Genomic DNA, 22,747 nt, shown 5'->3' with positions numbered 1-22,747 from the left:
TTACCTAGTTTTCTTCCTTTGTTCATTGAAACCTTAAGTGTTATTTCACCTTCAGATGTCAGCATTTTATGCTCTTCTCACTACATTTCGAGGTGGTAATATTTACTTTTAGGGCCTCAACCATGCTCATATCATGCTCATACGTGTTCCACATGGTTTCTGAGATGTTCCCCAGCAAGACTGAGTCCACTTGCCCACAGGAGTAACTCATTATCAGTGCATCCTTTCTTGGCCTTTCTTCCTTCCCCCTGTTCTTTTCCCCATCTCCACACTTATGCATACTTGGAATTGCCTCCAAAAAACTTAGCTGTACCAAAGTTTTTTGCCTTGGATCTACGTTTGGAGAAACCGGAACTAAGACAGCTTATATTCTAAATATTTATAGAGTTAGTCCTTCCATCCTCTGTACTTCCTGAATTCAAATCCTCCTCTGGATTACTTTAGGAATTCGTATCTTGTCCTTTGACTCTGATTTTGTTCCTCTTCAATTTACTCATGAAACTTCAAGCAAATAAGCTTTGTAAATCAAAAAGGTGATCATGTTATACCCCTTTTTAATAGCTTCAGTGGTTCCCAACTTCCCCCTACATAGAATAAAGCCGAAGTTCTTAAAGCTGACTATGAGAACATTCATGATCTGGACTTGTTTTACCTCTCTAGACTCAACTTCTACTGCAGCTATACTGAGCTACTTGGCATTTATCAAAGCAGTGGTGTTCTTCTTACTTCTAAGACTTTGCTGAAGTTGCATCAAGTTCAGACCTATTCAGTATTGCAATAGTACATGTATAGTTGTGCTTCTCTCTCCAAGTTATAAGCAAACTAAAAATTGTGTTTTATTCACTTTTATGTCATTTTATATCCTCAGGACCTGGCATAAATGCCCAGCATGTAAAATGTTGTTAATGAACATTAATTACTCTAGCCTCAAATTAAATACTTTCTATAATTGTAGGATCATTTTTTTCTCTAAACTGTTTTTAACTATAAAACTAATTTATTCCATTACATATTTTAAAACTGAAAATATTAGAAAAAATAATCATAGCCTCATTAATGTAATTTGTTATATTCTTGATATATTCCTGATTAATCTTTTAACATACATGTTAGTTGCTTAATCATCTGAAATAAATACATAATAATAATAATAAAAAGAACTAACATTTAGACAGCACATACTATAACCCAAATACTGTTCTAAGCATTTTATATACATTAACTTTTTTTTTTTTTTTTGATGATCCTCTGAAATGATCTCCATTTTATAGATTAAAAAACTAAATCACAGACAGGGTAATTGACTTGTCCTAAGCCATACAGCTAAGTAAATGGTAAAGCCATAATTTGAACTCATATAGGCTGGCACCAAAGTTCATGCTATATTTCATGGAGAAAATTAAATTATTTAATACACAGAAAGCACTTAGAACAGGGCCTAACACACGGTATAAATTCAATAAAGCCTAGCTGTTATTATCAGTGGTAGTATAATGAACATAGTAATTTGGTATCTTTCAGCTTAAATTAGGGCACAGATTTTTACTTAGATAAATTTTCACTTTGAGTTTGATCATAAATAATTTTTCATCCTACCATACGATGAATGTACAATATGCTATAGAATGATCCTGTAATAATTAGTTTTTTTTTTTTTTTTTTTTTTTTTTTTTTTTTTTTTTGAGACGGAGTCTCGCTCTGTCGCCCAGGCTGGAGTGCAGTGGCGCAATCTCGGCTCACTGCAAGCTCCACCTCCCGGGTTCACGCCATTCTCCTGCCTCAGCCTCCCGAGTAGCTGGGACTACAGGCGCCCGCCCCTGCACCCGGCTAATTTTTTCTATTTTTAGTAGAGACGGGGTTTCACCATGGTCTCGATCTCCTGACCTTGTGATCCGCCCACCTCGGCCTCCCAAAGTGCTGGGATTACAGGCGTGAGCCACCACGCCCGGCCAATAATTAGTTTTTATTTACCATATTTCTTTTACTCTTTCATAATTATATATAACACCATGAGCATTATCTTTGTGCATTAACCTTTTCCCTCTTATTTTAGGTCATTTTCTTTAGGATAGTTTCCCAGAAGTAAAAATTATGTATTAAGGGGTTTGAACATTTTCATAGTTCTTTCTACACATCAGAAATTGCTCTCCAAAGGCATTATATTAAAACTATGTTTTAGAGTCTCAATAGCTTAATATTTACAATTGTTTTATTAAATTTATTTTCATTAATACTAGTATGCCTACAGCGCCTACACAAAATAAATCCCATTTCTTTTCAATATGACAGACTTTCAAATCTTTAAATTTTCAAAATGTATGCCTAATCCATTTGTACCTCAGTGCAACTTCTCAGTTCTCCTGCAGACATTCTTTCTCCATGCCAAACGTCCCGAACTTTCCCAGCATCTTTTGTCTGACAAATTTACCAGACTCCTAACTATCTGAGTCATAGTCTCCTAAATACATTCCATTGTGCCTATGTCCCCTTAATTTAGATATTTCAGACATGGCCTGACCAGCACAGAACACAGAGGGGCTATCACTGCTTGACCAGGGCATCTATTTCCAGCACTGCAGACTAAAGTCACATTAGCATTTTTGGCACTAAAATACGCTGTTGCTCATGTTTATGTGCTGTCATCTAAATCCCCCACGCCTTTTTCACATGAACTCCCATTAAGTGAGGGCTCCCACATCCTGCACTGATATAAATAATAGTATGCAATTGTTATTTATGTAGGTTATTTATGTAGGTTCTAAGTAAACTTTAGTTTATTTATGTTTATTGTTCCAGAATGTTGAGATTCATCTGAATTCCCAAGTACGTATATTGATAAACTTGATAAGTATTTTTTTCTTGCTCTGTCTTACGGTGCTGATTGATAAGTATATTTATACTTTCTATATCTTCACTAAAGTCATTAATAAAGTTGTAAACTGGCTGGCGCGGTGGCTCACACCTGTAATCCCAGTACTTTAGGAGGCCAAGGTGGGCAGATCACGTGGTCAAGAGACCGAGACCATCCTGGCCAACATGGTGAAACGCTCTCTCTACTAAAAATACAAAAAATAGCTAGGTGTGGTGGCGCGCACCTGTAGTCCCAGCTACTTGGGAGGCTGAGGCAGGAGAATCACTTGAACCCAGGAGGCGGAGGTTGTAGTGAGCAGAGACGGGGCCACTGAACTCCAGCCTGGCAACAGAGCGAGACTCCGTCTCAAAAAAAAGAAAAAAATTAATTAATTAATTAAAAAATAAATAAAATTGTAGTCTAACACAATCCCAAGTACAAAATATCATATTACGTAATTACAGTCCTTTGGTTGCTGTCAGTCAGAGTTTTTGGATATGGCTACTTGGCCAGCAGTAAATCAGCAACAGTGGATCCACCCAAGTATCTTACTATTTACTTCAATTCATTCAATTCCTGAAGATATCATGGTTGACTTAAATGACTTGTTGGAACTAAAATCAGTTGTGATTATATATTTTTTCCATTAATTATTATTAGAATGGTTTTATAATTCTGTTTAAAAGGAAAGTAATTGATTTTAACCTGGATCTCATAAACTATCCTTATTTTCTAAGCAATTATAAACTAGCACATGCTAATATTAAATCTTATGATGATCCAATGTTTATATTTCCTGACTTCTCTATAAAATTAACAGTTTATCATCAGAAAAAGTCATTTATACTTCCACATGTGTTTTATAAGCTAATACAGTAGCAGACTTAGCCAATAACTATTGATTATGTCAATGCCCCAGTAAAAAATATGATAAAGTGATAAACAAAATAATGAAACAAAATCTCTGAAATATCTCTCCTACATGTACACACATACATGTATATACACACATATATATGTATATGCACACATACACGTGTGTGTATATGTGTATATGTATGTGTGTGTGTCTATATATACTTTTTAATCCACATCAATATGCAAGAAGTAGGCTCTCTGCTTAGTTCAGATAACATTAAATTACTAATAGCATGATTATTATCTGATTATGAGTGTTACTGTCAATTATCTTAAAATCAGTCTTAAAACAACTCATATAAACTGTTTCTCAATGTTCAAAATTGTTTATTGATTTATTTGACTTTCAGGGTGCTTATTGGTTCTCCTTTAGTTGGCCAACCCAAAAACAGAACTGGAGATGTCTATAAGTGTCCAGTTGGGAGAGGTGAATCATTACCTTGTGTAAAGATGGATCTACCAGGTATGTAAAATAAAAAAATCTGGTTTTAGGCCAGGTGCAGTGGGTCATGCCTGTAATCCCAACACTTTAAGAGGTCAAGACAGGCATATCATTTGAGCCCAGGAGTTTGAGACCAGCCCGGGCAACCTGACGAAACCTCATCTCTACAAAATACACAAACAGCTGGGTGGGGTGGTGCACTACTGTAGTCCCAGCTACTCAAGAGGATGAGGTGTGAGGACCGCTTGAGCCCAGGAGTTTGAGACTGCACTGAATGGTAATTGTGCCACTGCACTCCAGCCTGGGTGACAGAGTGAGACCCTGTCTCAAAAAAAAAAAAAAAAATCTGCTCTTAAATTATACCCAGTATTCTCACTGAACACCGATTTTGGGCCGGGTGCAGTGGCTCACACCTGTAATCCCAGCACTTTGGGAGGCCGTGGCAGACGGATCACCTGAGGTCAGGAGTTCGAGACCAGCCTGACCAACATGGAGAAACCCCGTCTCTACTAAAAATACAAAATTAACTGGGCGTGGTGGTGCATGCCTATAAATCCAGCCACTCAGGAGGCTGAGGCAGGAGAACCGCTTGAACCTGGGAGCCAGAGGTTGCGGTGAGACAACGTTGCACCATTGCACTCCAGCCTGAGGAACAAGAGCAAAACTCCACCTCAAAAAAAAAAAAAAAAAAGAAAAAAAGAAAGAAAGAAAAGAAAACAGATTTAAATCAATTCAAGAAAATATTAGAAGTAATCTATAATCAATTTCATATAATCATTTATAATGTATAATCATTTTTCTATAATCATTTATCTTGCAGATTCACAGAGAATGCCATTTCGATTCCCTCTGTCCTTAATTTGCTTTAGAAAGTCATCAAGGAGCATACATAAATTAGAATATCTTACTAATTTTATAACTTTTAACTCCCTGCATTTTTCAGGATTCTTTCTAATTCACTGGTAATGTGAAAGAACTTCTCCAAATAAACCTGCCCACCACATTCCCTCCACAAAATTTAACTTAGTGCCTGATTTCCAAGAGGAAATAGAATCAAAGGAATTGTAATAGATAGATTTAATTTTAAAAATGGAATTGCACAAGATAAATTTATATTGAAATAGATGTATTTGACAGAAATAGTTGGAACGTGACTGGAAAATTCCTACTAAAATTATCTAGAAATTAGAACCCTGTCAATGTTATATACAATATTACATACTATGGAAATGATTTATAGTCCCACAAGTTTATTTCAGATATTGTATTTTTTGGTTCTCTTTTTTTCAATTTTCTATTTGTTTGTTATTATGAACTTTTTTTTCTTTACATGCATAAGCATACTTATAACAGCTGCTTTAATATCCTTGCCTGATAATTCCAACATCTGGAATATCTCAACATCACGTTCCATTTATTACCTTTCCTTGAGGCTGTGTCACATTTTCCTGTCTTGTCTTGTGGGTAGTAATTTTGGATCATAACCTGTATTATGTTTTTTAATTACAGGTGTGGAGATTCTATATTCTGTTATATGCCTGTGAATAGTCTTAACTTTTCTTATTAGCAGGAAATTTACTTGGCTCAACTCAATTTCCAAGCATTGACTTTCTTGCAATGACAAGTAGTTAAAATCTCTATTCAAGTTTTATTTCAGCTGGGCTATTTGAAATATACTCTGTACATTTACTATGCAAGTCATCTAGTTATTTGGATAAAATATGTATGCATATTATAGAACTGCTGTTTTGTGGCTGTTTTTAGAAGATATACTACTCTCCTCCTCACTTTGCAGTTGCTGCCATTGCCCCTAATCTCTGTTCTCTTTTTATTCAATACAGTAAGACTAGGAGTTCTATTTGAGTTTTAGCCACTGACTAGGACCTTCCCTAGGTGGGGGGGTGTGTTGGGGTGAGGGACAAAAACAAAACAAAACACAAAAACAGGAAACTCATTTAGTGCCAGTATCTTTTTCCAAGTATGGATTCCCCTCCAGTTTCTGCCGCCTTTCTAGTGCCTTCGGGTGATTGTTTCATGTAATTTTTTTTTTTTTATTCTTCCGAGAATTTATAGTTGTGGTTTGCAGAGGAGCTGTTTTGATAGGAGTTACTCCTTCTTTACTGGAAATTAGAATAGTTTTAAAATTAGCCTAGAGATTTTAGCCACATCAAGAACAGTAGGGAAGTTTCCATTGTACTCCCTAATTGTCCCAGGAATGCTTTTCCTGGGTCAAGCTTTGTATATAAAACTCTAATACAGATTACTCAAGATCAGTGCATATAATCACCCAGCTCCAGGTGCTTTCAAAGCAAACCAGACTAAACTCTTGGACAAAGATCATTGCTCAGATCAGGAAGTCCAACTGACCATTTCAGAATCTCTGCTTCCATTCCTCACTTTAAATCCATATACAGTCTTAACGTGCAAACAACTTCTGGAACAAACAGTGAGACAAATCTTTCTCAACCTGAATTTTGCCTCTTTCTAATATTCCACTCTACTAAGAAGATTTAGAAGTTCTTTTTTTTCCTGTCCAGTCTTTTTTTCTTTTTCTTTTTAGTGTGAGAAAGTGGAACTTCTTACCAATATTGTCAGGCTGGCATGCTTCATGCTTCAGGATCCAACATTCCCTTCAGAATGTCAAATGTAGTCTCTTTACTGTGTTTTCTTTATTGAAACTTCCTGGACACTGCTCTAATATTCCTCTAGTTTCCTTTGTCACCCAAAGGATGTCCTCATGATTTTGGAAGTCATGGTCAAAAAACTGATGTTTGAGTTTTCTTTTCTGATCTTCTACCCATTTCCCCTTTTCTTACCAAAAATCATGTTTCATCACTGGTCTTTTATAACAAAGTTATGAGACTACATTATAACTACAGTGTTATGAGACTTAAAACTTTGTTTTAATTAGCAAGAACGTGCAAAAATCAATCCCACATTCTCATTGCCCTACTAGTTCTGCATTCTTTCACAGTTCAGCAAAACTATCTGAAATAGTTTCTGGGACATGGGCCAACTCTTCAGCCTTAACTTGTTCATTATATTCTTTAAGAATACTTGGAAGCCTAATTAGTTGAACCAAAAGAAGAATGTGCTATGATATGAGCAAAACAAATAGAATGTCTTAATGAGAGATGCTTAATTTCACTTTGTGAAACTTTTCTCCCTCATAAAATTTTGTTCTATTTTTAGTTAATACATCAATTCCCAATGTCACAGAAGTAAAAGAGAACATGACATTTGGATCAACTTTAGTCACCAACCCAAACGGAGGATTTTTGGTAAGAACTGAAAGAATAATGATATTTATTGACAACAGATATACTATCATTTTAAGTCTTTGTAAGATCTGTTATATAATTTTCAGTCTAATGATTTCTAATTTTAAAATAATTTTTTAAAGGCATGTGGGCCCTTATATGCCTATAGATGTGGACATTTGCATTACACAACTGGAATCTGTTCTGACGTCAGTCCCACATTTCAAGTCGTGAATTCCATTGCCCCTGTAAGAGGTACAGATTTTACGCAATGTTATTGCACGTTTGAAAAGCCTAAGCAATGAATGACACATATGTATACAAAGGAGCATACCAAAAAGCTTAAAGTATTTTCTTAGCTACCAGCATTACCAATTTAGGTAAATGTTTGCTTTACCAGTGTATAACAAAATCTGACTGCTATTTTTGCAATTGATATTAGTGTAAATAACTTTCAAAGTCATTTTTAAACTTCATAGATGAAGCTCTTATGCTGCTTATATTTAAAGAGTGGGTCTCTTTGAGGAAAGAAGTAACTTAATTTGAGATATGCACAAAAACTGTTTTGTAAAAACTGTTATATAAAATTCATATTGAGAAAATTTGCAAAGATAACTCTCATGCAATATTAATTAAAACTCAGTAGGTATGAATTTTACTTGATACAGACCCCACACCACTTGTTATTGAAAGCAATTAATATTTTTATCACCTTTACTTTTTCTAAAACTATTTTTTATTGCTAATGCAGTGTATCTACTTTGTAGAACATCAGTTCATCTTTTAAAATGAATTTCTTTCATCCATGAAAGCACTTCATATGCCTCTCAAAAAAGTAGATTCCAAATTTGCACAATTGACTCCTTTTATTGCAGAATGCAGCACTCAACTGGACATAGTCATAGTGCTAGATGGTTCCAACAGTATTTACCCATGGGACAGTGTTACAGCTTTTTTAAATGACCTTCTTGAAAGAATGGATATTGGTCCTAAACAGACACAGGTATGTGACTTTGTGTTTTGATTTCTGTTGTTCTAAAGATAAAAATGCAAAAAATTTTAACAAAACTAATTATTCTGACAGCAAATTAATCAATACAACTAACGTTGAGAATGAATTTTATATCCATTTTCCTGTTCTTATTTCTGATAAAAAGGACATTACTTTAAGCTGTGTTATTTTCTATTTTTTTCTTTTAAGACAGAGTCTCACTCTGTTGTCCAGGCTTGAGTGCAGTGGTGCAGTCTTGGCTCACTGCAACCTTCACCTCCCACGCTCAAGCAATTCATATTCCTCAGCCTCTCAAGAAGCTGGAGTTAACAGGCATGTGCCACCACACCTGGCTAATTTTTATTTTTGTAATAGAGATGGGGTTTCATCATGTTGGCCAGGCTGGTCTCAAACTCCTAGCCTCTGGTTGATCAACCTGTGTCTGCCTCTCAAAGTGTTAGTATTACAGGCGTGAGCCACTGTGCCCAACCTAGGCTGTGTTATTTTCTAAACAAAAAATATTATGAAAGCTGCCATTTGTAATGCACTTGGAAAATAACTCCTATAGATTTATATAAACTCATAATTTAATTCTTACTTAAAATGGATATAGCTACTTTTGGTAATATCAGAGCAGGGTGTCAGAGTTTGTAGAAACCAATCTGACATCCCAAAGAACCCATCACATTATAATCTCTCTTCTCATATTATATAAATAAGTTAGTAACTGACCAGAGGATACTACTTAAAGTATGTTGTCCTCTCTATTAATAATTTCTTTTCCCTAAGTTAAAAGCAAATGCCCCTGGCTATCTCTCCATAAAATCAAATAGTTGTTCGTTTATTCCCCCAATTAATATCTATTTCTAAACACATCTCCTTTATTGCCACTAAATGAAGTGGAACTTCTCATATAGCTTTTCCACTTTAGATACTGAGTTTAATTGCATTTAATTAAATACATTTGACTGATTTAATGTTTATTAAACTTATATGGGCATATATATTAAAATACAGAGCAGACATAATGGATAACAGGCAAATAAAATGTCAAAATTAAATCGATGCCTCAGGTCAGGAATTAGCCCTAGAATCAGAGCCTAAAAGGTTATTGTGTGGTTTGAAAGCTGTGGAGAGCATAGGAGACTTTAAGATTGTAGAACTGCAATCAGTACAGTGATCATCTTTTTTTTTTTTTTTTTTTTTTTTTTTTTCCTGAGGGCTTTACTTTGGAAGAAGTTTCTGAGGCACTGAAAAAGCGGTCTGAGTGCATTAATGTTTGCCACACCTACATTAAATTTGGAACATAATACGTGCACATATATATACATACATGTGTCTTCATGTGTCTGTGTATATTTATGTCTCTCTTTATATTTTAATATATATGTAGGTATAATTTTCTAAAAGGATGGTGGTTGAAAATTTCAAAGTTGAACTCAGACCTCAAAGTGAAATGTATTACTGCATTCCAAGACTGAATAGGTCTCTGTAGAGAGCAAGTGGAAGGGTAAGGTTATATACATCCTACTGGACAATAGAAAACTTCTTGAAATCAGGGTAAAATCATTAAAAATGAAATGGGCTTTTACATACCACAAAATGTAATTTTCCGTGGAAGTGACTTATTTGCGATTGACCTTCTCAAGTGAAATTACTAGTGGATGGTAGGGGACCTTTTATCCCTTCTTGTACAGGGTTCAGGGCAGTCTGCATCTTAACAGACCCGCTCCAGGATGTGACTTGCTCTTCCTTCCGGCACCTGTTCTGCATGGACCTCCTTTTTTCCCTTCTGAGGACCACTCTCCCTTCCTCCTTTCCTCTCTTCCTCTATCCCATCTCTCCTTGGCCAATAAGATAGCATAGAGTCATAAAATTAAAGCTGGAAGGAATCTTAAAGGTCATTTGACCCCAAACCTCAATTTATGAAGGTGACACGGAGGCTAACTGACTTGTTTAAGGTCTTCCTGCTTGCTGATGGCAGATCAGAGCACACAGTTCTCTAATTGTAGTTGAATTTGTTGTTGTTGTTGTTGTTTTTCTTTCTGAGAGCTCTACTTCTAGAAAAGCTTCAGAGCCCGTACCATCTAATGCCCCTAAATAGTAGATTTCAATCCCTTTCCATCTTAAGAGGATGACCGTCCTCATCCTTCCTCAGGCAGCCTCTTGGCTGAAACAATGCTAAGCTTGGCAATGCTTCGCTCCCTGCACTAACATACCTGAAATGAAATGGCTTGTGTTCCCGCTTTCTCCACTTTTGCCCATGATGTGCTTTCTTTCCTTCTTCTTGTTTTGTCCATCCCATTTGATCTTCTTATCCAGTTTTTTCCTTCCAAAGCTAATAACATTCTTGAAATATATTTAAAAATTTATTATACAGCCATCTAAATATTTTATTTTACCTTTAAATTCACTTATATATATTACTCTAAAAATTAATTTATTAGTAGCTATTTGTGAAAATCAGTGCAGCTGTGACATGTTTGAAGTCAGTCCACAACTTTAGAAAGAAAATCCATATGGTTCTTTTAGACTAATGATCACAGCTTCTGTGAAGATCTATGCCAGTGACTCCATTTTGTAAAGAAATAAATAACAGTCAATTGCTTATATGCTCAACTTTTCTTCTGCAATTTTGATGTTTTTCAGTTAGAACTATAATTAATTTACATTCCTGTGTTGAGAGTCCTAAAAGAGGAGCTATTCTTCTTGTCCACCAGAGGAATTCTAGCCTGCTAGGGTGGGCAACATGAAGTTATATGTCTTTCCTGGAGGGAACAATGGCTCTATTCAGACACATGCAGGAGTGCCCTTGGGGTCCAGATGCTACCACTGAATGGGAGGAAAATGATCTTACCCTGAGGCAGAAGAGTTCAATTGCATTTACTCAGATTCAGAACCTCATTCCACAGAGAAGAATATTTCTGAATGAAACACTCTGCACAGTGTCGTTTACAGTATCTTCTGACTTCATCCAAGGAAACCTGCTTTTTAAAGAGAGAAGCTGATTATATTTCTGTTTTATTTTTTTTATGTCACATCTTGCTTGCATCATTGATTGTGGAGCTTAACCATATACATTCATTCATTTATTCAGATGTATGTACTCAGGGCTTACTATGTTCCAAGTTCTATGCTATAGCTTGGATAATAGTGGGGAATAAGACAGACAAGGCTGCTGCCTTAATGGTGCTTCTGTCTAATGCAATGTTTCTCCGATTATGGCTCATGGAATTTCTGCTTCCAAATCACTGGGATGCTTGAACTATACCCCAAATTTTCAAAATCAGAATCTCTGAGGGTGGGGCTATAGAGCCTGCATTATACATAAGCAACCCATATGATTCTTTTTGTTTGTTTGTTTTTTTGACACGGAGTTTCTCTTGCCACCCAGGCTGGAGTGCAATGGTGCAATCTTGGCTCACTGCAGTCTCCACCTCCCGGGTTCAAGCGATTCTCTTGCCTCAACCTTCCGAGTAGCGGGGATTACAGGCATATGCCACTATGCCCAGCTAATTTTTGTATTTTTAGTAGAGACAGGGTTTCGCCATGTTGGCCAAGCTGGTCTTGAACTCCTGATCTAATGATCAGCCTGCCTCAGCCTCCCAAAGTGCTGGGATTACAGGTTTGAGCCACTATGCCTGGCCCCATATGATTATTAAACAGATTAAAGTTTGAGAAACACTGGACTAAGCCATAATTATTATATTGGTGTGTGTGTGTGTGTGTGTGTCTGTCTATCTGTGTTTGCTGCATACTGTAGATAGTAGGGACCTCAAGAGCAAATGCTGCATCATCTTCCTGTCTTCATCAGTGGCCAGCCCAGTGCTTTACTGTAGCATAGTAAGCCCTCAACGAGCACTTGTTGAATAAATGTTTGTATCATAATGAGTCCAGTTTTGGATTTTTCTCTGATTATTGGACATTTAATAAGTCTTTTTTCTATAACTGGTATTTTTAAAATTATTTTAAGTATATTACTTTATACTTGATTCTCTAGTGTTCAGTCTTTTCTAATCTTCTTTTCTATTTTGGCTTATGTTATATCAGTGACTAATTTCATAAATAATTTTCTAAAATAAAGAGATTGGAAAGGACATATTTACCAAGCCATTCCTTTTGCTAAACCACGTTTAATAGGGTTTTAAGTATAATGCATGTAAACTCTTTTTAAAGTTTGATCATCATTCAGTGGATTCAGAAAAGAAATCTAGTCATAGAAAATTTGGAAAGACATTTTCTCTTCAAAGAAAATGTGTGCTGAAAAGCATGCTTATCTTTTCATGTAGTCTTACAGTAATTCTTTCCAAAAACAGTTTGTTTGCTTGACAACCAATTCTTTTTCTTGATTTGTTGCTAATGTAATTTAAATCTGTTTGATTTTGTTTGTTTGTTTTTAGTTTTATTTGTTTCTTTTAATGAAAGCATTCAGTTCCACCCTATGATTGGCAAAATTAGCTTCTGGAATTTATTCTCCCCTTTATGTATTCTCTCTATCTCCATTTCTGAAAGGAGCAGATATAAAAATGAATTGTGAGAAAGATTACCCAGAGGAAGGTGCAAAAGATAGAAAGCTAAGAGCCAGACAGAGAACTTTTAGACTCCTCATCCATACCAAATTTCTAAAAGACTATTAATGTAGTTGATAAGATTTGTAGAGAAGATTTCTCTGTAGAAAGAGCCTACTCAGAAAGACTTCAGTGGGGTCATACACATCTTGGTATGTGTATACTGGAGTTCGGACACGTAGTTGATTGACTAATGCCTAACTCCTGCCTGAATTGTCAGAGCATGACAGCAGCTGTTACGTCTAGCTGCTGACAGGGAAGTCAGAGCAGAGGTCACTGCACTGGAGTCGGCCTGCATCCCCAGAGATTGTTAGAATGCATGTGTTTTCCCAGGATTAGCATGGGTACTCAAAAGGAAGAGCCAGCGTGAGGTCATGTCAGGGCCTGTCCATAGGGATTACTGGAAGTGAGTGGCTGCCTCTGCAGAGAACGCACAAGATCTCTGTAATTCTTAGGAACTGAGGCAGTGGGATGCATTCACTCAGGGCAGGGGTGTACGTGAGACATCTTAGTGAAGGGAGTTCTCCAAAGAACCCTTGAAAAAGTTGTACATACCTATTAGGACCTGATTTATCTTAGGATAATACCAACGCAGTAGTAATTTCTCTATCCTTATTTATCTTCCCTACCTCTGTCCCTGGAAGGGCAGAAATCACAGTTAGCAATCTGAGTGAAAACAAGTAGGAAAACAAATAAAAGCCAGTCATGCATCTTTCTCAACTACAGGCTTCTCACCTCATGTAAGCCCTTAGTAGAAGTAGGAGAGAAGATTTAACTACAAATGTGCTTTGATGTTTCGCCTTGTTGGTTTTTAGACAGAACCACATGAAAGTATTGCTATTTGATCTTTTCTTTCCAACCTACAAATACAGCAGTTTCATTTGGTACAGGCTAAATTAAAATATATAACTTTGTAAATTAACAGACATTTTAAAACTAAGAATTAAAAAAAATCTTAAGATATTTATCTTTCCATCTAGGGATAGGAAAATACTTCACTTTGAATAAATTTTGAAGGGCTGGTGGGCCACAAATAAAAGTTGTATTCTAATTACACCTCCTGTATTTTTGTTTGCTGTATTGATTAGTTACACATTTGGTACAATAGATATAGATTGAATATGATTCCTATTCTCTGCAGTCATAGATTTGTCATTTAGTAATTGCAAGCAATAAAAGGCAGAGTCAAAGATATGGAACATTTCTCAAAGTAACTGTTACCTCCAAAAAACAAAAATAGAAAAAAAGAAAAGGAAAGTGGGAAGGAAGGAAGGGAGGGAGGGAGGCAGGAAGGCGGGAAGGCAGGAAGGCAGGAAGGCAGGCAGGAAGGCAGGAAGGCAGGAAGGCAGGAAGGCAGGAAGGCAGGAAGGCAGGAAGGCGGGAAGGCGGGAAGGCGGGAAGGAGGGAAGGAAGGAAGGAAGGAAGGAAGGAAGGAAGGAAGGAAGGAAGGAAGGAAGGAAGGAAGGAAGGAAGGAAGGAAGGAAGGAAAGGAAAGAAACTTATATTAAGTTTTCCATGTGACAATTCAGTATGCATTAGGGAAATACATTCACTCTAAATAGTTACTCAAAATCCATTCTATGTTTCTGTGTGGCCCAGTTAAGACTTTTGCAAGCATAGTTAAGGAATTTTTGTCACCCAATTTTTTTACCCAAGACAGAGTAAAGGCTATAAAATTGCCTTTTAAAAAACACCTATAAAAACAAACCTGAAGCACTCTGAGCTTGCCATAAAAGATATGATGGTAAAACATTATAGAGGTCTTATTGATCCTCAATACCTAAACATAACATTGCTTTTAATAATAAATGAAGATAATATAAATATGTCAAATACGAGTGCATTACCCTAAATAAAACCAGTAAATTGTGAAGCTTGATATAAAAGTGAAATATACTAATGGAACAATGTCTAGATTGTTCACATCAAAAGTGTAGCATAGCATTAAACCAGGCAAAATGAAAGAGAGAAATTAATTAAATTTTAGGAATATTATTTATCTTTCTTTTTACTGCTGATTTTATGGCCATTTCCCTAGAAGCCTTAAATCTGAGGCCTGATTCATTGTTTTCAGGTCTGAAAAGACGCCTGAGGGAGCCAGGCAGCCATACCTTTGTCAGTCTGGCTACAGTTTCCAAATGTGGTATAGGGAATGGGGTGAATCTTCTCTCTCACTAGCCTCTAGTCTCCATTCTCCCACCCCTCCAGCCATCAGGCACTAGAATAATCATTCCAAAGTAAGTTCAGAACATTTTCCTAATAACAAACAAACAAACAAACAAACAAACAACTCCTCTTGTTCCTTGCTAAATAATATCCAGGCTCTCTAGTGCACTAACTGACATCTGACTACCTGGCCCAGCCACTCCTCATGCATCCTACTTCCCCTTATACCCACCTCAGTTCTTTTTTTTTCTTTTTTTTCTGGAGATGGAGTTTTGCTCATGATCTCGGCTCACTGCAGCCTCTGCTTCCCGGGTTCAAGCTATTCTCCTGCCTCGGTCTCCTGAGTAGCTTACCCTTCAGCCATCCCTGGGCCCTTGCCTTCCTTGGTCATGAAGTGCTGTGCTCTTTTTATTTGCTTTTCCTGAGATTCCCTGCTCCGTCTCAAGCACTGTATGCTAGAAGAACTTCAAATGTCACTTTCTCTGTAATTTTCTATGATTATCCTACCCACTGCTCTTGAGAAAAATGCCTTCACCTCCTATGTTCCCATAGCATCTGCAACCGTGAGAGCATATTTCCTTACTGCTCTTATCACTCTGTAGCTTTGCTCTTTGTTTTTTGGGTCTGTCTCTCCCAGTAGACTATGAATTCCATGACGACAGAATTGTGCCTTAATCTTTTCATTTATGGAAGATAGTCTAGGGTTTTAGAATTCATAAATACACTAGCACATGACGTGAGCCTTTTTTATGTTGAAAAAAATGAGAGTTTTTGAATTTTTACCTTCTCATGTATAAAATCATTGTTTTAATGACGTCTTTCCCTTACTCTGCTTCATGAAGTCTGATTGATCCACTGAGCTGGAAGGTACTTGCTTGTTAGGGATTTCCCTGGACAACACTTTACATTGTATTTCAGTCTTTTCTTTGCAAGTGTTTACCCATCTAGCCCCATTCCCCTCAGACCTAATTTCTCCTATAGCCCTCTCCCTTCTCCACAAACACAGTGAATTAACTTTATCTTAACCTCTCCTATCGTTGCATTTTTGAGCCTAGGTCACTTTCATTGTAGCATCTTCCATGAAGCAAGAGGCCAGATAAAGACACCCTTTTTCTAGAACCTGTATCTATTATTTATCAACTTTATTATGTTTCTGAAAACTTGTTTCCTTAGGAAATGATCGTCTACCTGTAAATCAGTCCCATTTATATCCCTCTTTATAACGACAAAATGTTAAACCTGGCCTCTGCCAACGTAGCTTCAGAATGGTTTTTGCTAACAGTTAACTGGGATTGTAGCCTGTATAATTACTACATTCATATCCTGACTTAGTCACACTGGAAGCATGTTGTAGGGTAGGGCTTTGTAGCATAGTTTGATAAAAGAAAATATACATTGGCCAGACATAAAGCCTGAGCTCTTTTCATATTAAGCAATTGTGCATCTTACAGAAACACACAAAAAAACCTCATTGTTTCACCTTGTCATTACTTCCCTAACGAAACCATTGACTTGGTAATTGAATGAAAGCCCAGAAACTTAGCTTATGCTGGGCATTAAAATTTAGGTGCTGGTGTAACCCTGACTTAACAAGATAGATATAGAAGATAATAATATGATTATTAATGAATAAATAACTCCATTCCTTCATAACTCTTTGACTAAATATACTTATCCTAGTTGACTTTGCACAAAATGCCCAAGACTAGATAATTTGAAGAAAAAAAAAAAAAAGATGGATTATTTAGCTCATGATTCTGGAGGCTGGGAGGGCCAAGGTAGGGTGGCTGCAGCTGTTCAGCTTCTCGTGAGGGCCTTGCGCTTGTGTCATAACGTGGTGGAGAAACAGGAAAGGAAGCAACCATATACAAAAAGATGAAACACAAGAGGCAGCCACGCTTTATAACAACCTGCTCTCTTGTAGTAACTAATCCACTCCCACAAGAGTGAGGACTCACTCCGGTGATAAAGTCCCTCTTGACTCTTTTTTTACCTCTTAAAGGCACCACCTCCCAACACCACTCCATCGGAGACCAAGCCTCAACCTGAGCTTTGGTGTTTTGGTGGGGACAAACCATATTCAAGCCATAGCAGAAATTCATAGCTACTTTAGACACTTCTTTTTCTTAAACACTCTTTTCATTTAAGATCTTTCTTAAAGTCTTAAACATGACTTTCAGTTTCGTAAGAGACTAATCCAAAAGGCCCTCCTTTCAGTGTTTTCTGATAGTGTCCTTCCTTTCATGTTCTCACACTCACTTTTCTCCCTCTTTCTTCTCTACCCATGAAAGAAATGAAGTCATTGGATAATTAATTTTATAGAACTGAGTGAATATTTATAAAGTGTCTGGTCGATCAGGTATTTTGCTAGCTGTGAAGAGCAATAAAAAAAATCACTGAAATCTTGTTCCTGATCTCAAAATCTTCCAACTTAGAAATGAGGTAAAATCGTATATTGGGACAGCTACAATGCATGATGGTAGGTCATAAATATAATGAAGGTGAATTTAAAACACAGAACAATTAGTTGATCTTGACAATTAAGTAACTCTTACTGTTGTAGAACAATGTTTCCCAGTCTGAGGTGTTGAATATGATCCTCAGAAAAAATATTACTTTAAATAAGAATAAAATATACCAGGTCTTCCAATAAGTAATCCACAATACCTGTTTTTAAAGACTCCGAGAAAACTTTTGAAAGAATTTGCTTATAAGTCTAAATAGAACAAGTGGGGATAGGACTAAGAGAAAACCTTACTCTTTTGCACCATTTGTAATTTGTGACAGTTTTCATAGTGATAGGAGAAAGGTAGAGATGGGGAGGAGTCTGCTATAAAGATATATACTTTATTTTACTTATTGTTTTCCAAGATTATTTGACCATAAAATTATTTTTTTAAATCAAACTTAGTAACATACAAAGGGATGCTAGTATTCCCTGGGAAAAAAAAAAAAGTGAGTGGATATTTGCTTAGGGACTTACCTGAAAACATGATTGTAAATCTCATATTTAAGTGGAATGTTCTAATAAATATTACAAACCTCTTGTTCATGTAACAAAATCCATAGCCAATTGTGTACCTGATTTATGCCATAGCCTGAATCAGCCTTTAGGTCTCTTCGGCCTTGGACTGTAATTATCTACCCATCTATTTATTTTGTTCTACTTAATCAAGAGGTTTAAAACACATCTCCTCAGGAGGTAAATGTGTCCTTTTCAGTTGTCTCTGAAAAGGAATTTTCCTTCCGCATGTGACTCCTTATCCCCCTTGATATTATAAGAGACTGTTGTTTCTATATTCATCTACTCTTTTACTGATACCATAAACTGCTCTTTACAATCTCTGGGAAAGAATGTCCACATTCAACCCACTTGCATCTTTTAGCTGTCATCCCTGCATACCCATTTCCATTCATCAAAATGCCTAAAATATTTCCACCTCCATTATTTGTTGTCACCAGCCCTCTATCCAACTTCCACTCTGACTTTTGTATAACTCCAATGTAATTGGCTATTTCAAGTCAAATATTACAATTACTGTTTTTTTTTTCCTTTCTCCTCTCAATTCCTAGGATGACTTAAACTCCTTTAATTATCATCTCTGACGTATTTTCCAGGCTGAGGCCACTTTGTTTCCTTCCATAGTACTTTCATAATCTCTTGGCTATTTTTGAGCTGGCTTTCAGATTCAGGAAGCTGAGTCCTCCTTCCTCCTTGAGGATTTTCAGTGGGAGAGAATAACTATGCTTGTGATTTTCTCTCCTCTTCCTTCCTCACAATATTCATTACTTGCCTTACTTTTTAACTTGCTATTTAATTCTCATACTTATTTGATTCTGCTACATACATACACATTTTATGCTTGTTTTATTAGCCTTAAATTATAAGCTAAGGTGAGATGGAAACTATCTCTGTTGAATTGAATCTCACCAATATTCAGCACAACATTACATTTGTCTGTTTTGTGATTTGACTCTTTGCCTGTAATGAAAATTAATATTAGGTTAGTACCAAAGTAATTGCGGTTTTGCCATTACTTTTAATAAATGGTACCGTTTTCTGGGAAAGATTCACAGCAGACCTGACTCTGTCTGGTTCCTAGGAAAACAAGCACCCCAGTATCAGCCAGGGACCTACACTGAATGTCATTTCCCTGAGACTTGAGTTTTTCCACTGCTCCCTCTTCACATTTCCCAGACTTTGTTGTATCTCTCTTTTTCCGCTTATCATTATTTCCCTGCTATCTCAGTTTTCCATTTGCTTATGCAAAATGTTACAGTCATCTAGTAAGAATGTCTTAGGGTCAGCTGTGAGCAAAGCAAAACAGCAGTGAAGGATAAGGGAATATCAAAAGCCATGACATAGTCCATACTCTTTACCCCTGCCTGTCCCTGTAAAGTTAGGATGTACTTGGGAAGATAAAGTGTGCACTCAAACAGTTGAGAAGAATGTAATACTCACAGACAAGTTTGTTTCAGAGTTCCAAGAAGGGGAAGCTCAATATGGGCTACCTTGGCAACAAGGTAAGAAAAGTTTTGCAGAGAGGATGGAACTTGAATTAAATCTTACAGGATTAGCTTAGTAGGAGGGACAAAGAAGAGCATTTGGTAGGAGTGGAATTCTTACTGGGTGTCCTGAAGATGAGGGTGAATGGAGAATTTAGCACTGGAATATTGAGGGACTGAAGGTCAAGGGGAGAAAACTGGATTTTAACATATGGACCTAGTATTTCAAGGAGTAGCTTGAAGTTTTATCTATTTTAAAATATATTAGAATAAAAATCTATCTTTTAAAGTACATTTCAAAGTCATTGATACAGGCAATGGAGAGTTATTGGAGGTTTTTGAACAAGTATGTTATAGGATGACAGCAGAGTTTCAGGATAATTAGTCTGCCAGGAATATGTAGAAGGATTTGAAGAGAGTGGAAATGAAGAGAGGGAAATCAGCAGCAAAGAGATTGACCATTGCCATGGTCCAACTTCAAAGCAATGATGTCTGGCCTGAGCTAAGGTAATGAGGTAGGAGGCGAGACTTGACTCTGGAGTCGGGCTCTGACACCAGACCAAATTGAGGACTAGCTAAAACAAGGATGAGGCAGAAGGTGCTTTCCATAAACAAGCCCACCAGGGTGCCATGTTAGTTTACCATTGCCATGGCAACAACCAGGGGTTACTGTCCCATTCCATGGCAATGACCCAAGGACTCAAAAGTTATTACTCCTTCCCTAGAAAGTTCTGCATACACCACCTCTTAATGTACATGTGATTAAAGTTAAGTATAAATATAACTGCAACACTGTCCTGAGCTGCTCCTCTCTGCCTGTGAGGTAGCCCTGTCTGGCAGGAGCAGTCACAGAACTGTAATGCCACCAGAGCTGTAACGCTGCAGCTTCAACATAAAGGTGTTTTCTTCCACCTCTGGCTTGCCCTTGAATTCTTTCCTGAGCAAAACCAAGAACCCTTATAGGCTGAGACCCATTTTGGGGCTCACCTGTCCTGCATGAGTAGGAATGAAGGGACACAGTTGACAGCTGCCTTAGGTCCAGCTCCCAGAAGCAAACGTTGAGAGGACGGTTCACATGATTGTGATTTATTTGTGAGGAAGCATTTCCAACAGAAAGCAGTCGAAGAATTGGGGAAGCAAAACAATGTATCAACAGAGGAAAAAGGAAAGTGCAATTTCAAGTGGAATCCAGGCCTCAGCTTGATCTGGAAGGAGAGTTTCTACTTGAGTCACGGGGCTGATTTCTCATTTCCTGCACTCAGCATTACCTGTGGATCAGGGTGGTGGGGAGCTGGGGAGGGCAGGGGACTCCCAGACACTCCTGGTTCTTTCAGTCTTTGGGGTAAAGCAGTTTAGTAGCCCAAGTGCAGTCATCTGAAGAGAGTCTCAGGTAGAGTTGTTAGAAGCAAAGTATCCAGAGCAGATAAGGGAATAGGCAGTTATAACTCATCTTATATTTTAAGATTTACAAAGAATAAGCTTTTAGAAGCCAGGCACATATTGGAGGTGGATAGGTGGATGATAGAGATGTAAAATTTAAAGCACTGATTTCTGACTTATCAACATTTTGAGTTTTTTACTATTCCTAATGTGAAGATAATTTTTCCAGATAATCCAGTAGTTCATAGTAGGTTATTTAAGATATGTAAAGTGTGTTGTAAATGTAAAGTATTAACACACATGTGGCACAAAGCAGTCTTGTTAAGTTGGCATCCCTTCAACTCCTCTCATGTGAGCTCATCCCCACATATAAGTGAGATAATCCTTTTTCTCAAGGAGTTGGCAGTTTATGACAATTAGATTAAAACCAATAAATGAGAGCAACGTGCACTCATTAGTAAAAAAATAGTAGTAGTGTTTGGCGGCACTCAAATGTGCAACCTCCTTTGAGATTCATGGTCATTCCTTTAAAAGGAGACCAGGTTACAAGTTGTGTGACTTGTGTCAAGCAGCATTCAAAGCCACAGAAGCATATACAGAGAAGGAGATAATTGGATTTAACCAGAGTTGGAAGTTAGCCAAGTGAGTCAATGGAGGAAAAAAAGGTTAAAGGAGTTAAATATTTGCAAATAAATGATTATAGTGATTGGACCATGGAATCTAGTCTAAGTACAAAAAAATGGCAATATTAATGAATTAGTTGGAGGTCTCGATGTAGTCAAGGAATTAGTGAAATAAGCCAAAGTTAATGGTCAAAAAGAAGGACATTTAAAATTGGAATTCAGCTGCTGACAAGGTCTTCCAAATGACAAGGTCAAGGATAAGACCTTGGGAGAAGATGGCTAGAGGAAACATTACTGATGCTGGGGAGGTCAAAGAAATAGATACTAGTATATTCAATAGATTATCAGTAGATATTAGATTGATAGATTATTAAGTAGATGCTAAAATTTTCAAGTAAAACCACAGGAGTAAGAGGGAAAATTTTCAAAGTTCTTTAGTCTCTTAATCAGATAAAAACACGGGGTAATAAAAACAAAGCAGACTCTGTGAGATGTCCTTAATTGATGAGCAATTAACTTCCACAACAGTGTTTGTTCACTTTGATACCTAGAATTAGCCATAATGATTATCCAAGTAACGAAACCATTTTGCTTTTATTTACACTTAACATTTATATACACAAAGACATGTATATCCATGGATATGTCCCTTAATAATTATTCAATGTCCCCAAAGATTACTAATCAAAAGCTTTAGGGTCATTGAAAAAAAAAATTTTAAATTTATGCAGAGGGTAATAAAAATGTTCTTCACATTTTATTATAAATCAAGAAAATATCCTGAATTGGAGTCATTGATGTGTCTTTATCTACTTTGTTATTTTTGTGTAATTAATTGGCTGTATCCTATCTTGTTCCCAAAGGGTCTTCTGGTCACCTTTATTCCGAATATAGTAGCTCTCTCAGAATAGGTGGTAAAGGATATTGGGTGAAAGATAAATTTACAGAACACAGCTAACCTGGACGTGGATTGAGCAGAGTGCATGTTCATTCAGCTGATAATATAACCTCTTCTTACAATTACGTATATTATCTAGTTATT

The 22,747-nt window shown here is 36.8% G+C and overlaps 1 protein-coding gene across 1 annotated transcript in view; it reads left to right on the top strand.

Annotated features, from left to right (window-relative positions):
- Positions 1-22,747, top strand: part of ITGA1 (integrin subunit alpha 1) — a 168,061-nt gene that overhangs the window by 68,987 nt on the left and 76,327 nt on the right. The window contains exons 3-6 of the mRNA XM_050794090.1: positions 4,120-4,232; positions 7,404-7,492; positions 7,615-7,726; positions 8,347-8,474. Coding sequence (XP_050650047.1) covers positions 4,120-4,232; positions 7,404-7,492; positions 7,615-7,726; positions 8,347-8,474 — 442 coding nt within the window. The remainder of the gene's footprint in view (positions 1-4,119; positions 4,233-7,403; positions 7,493-7,614; positions 7,727-8,346; positions 8,475-22,747) is intronic.

This window comes from Macaca thibetana, chromosome 6, assembly GCF_024542745.1.
Source record: "Macaca thibetana thibetana isolate TM-01 chromosome 6, ASM2454274v1, whole genome shotgun sequence".
Lineage (NCBI taxonomy): Eukaryota > Metazoa > Chordata > Mammalia > Primates > Cercopithecidae > Macaca > Macaca thibetana.
The sequence above is the reverse complement of the archived record's forward strand: the minus strand, read 5'-3'. Positions and strand labels throughout refer to the sequence as shown.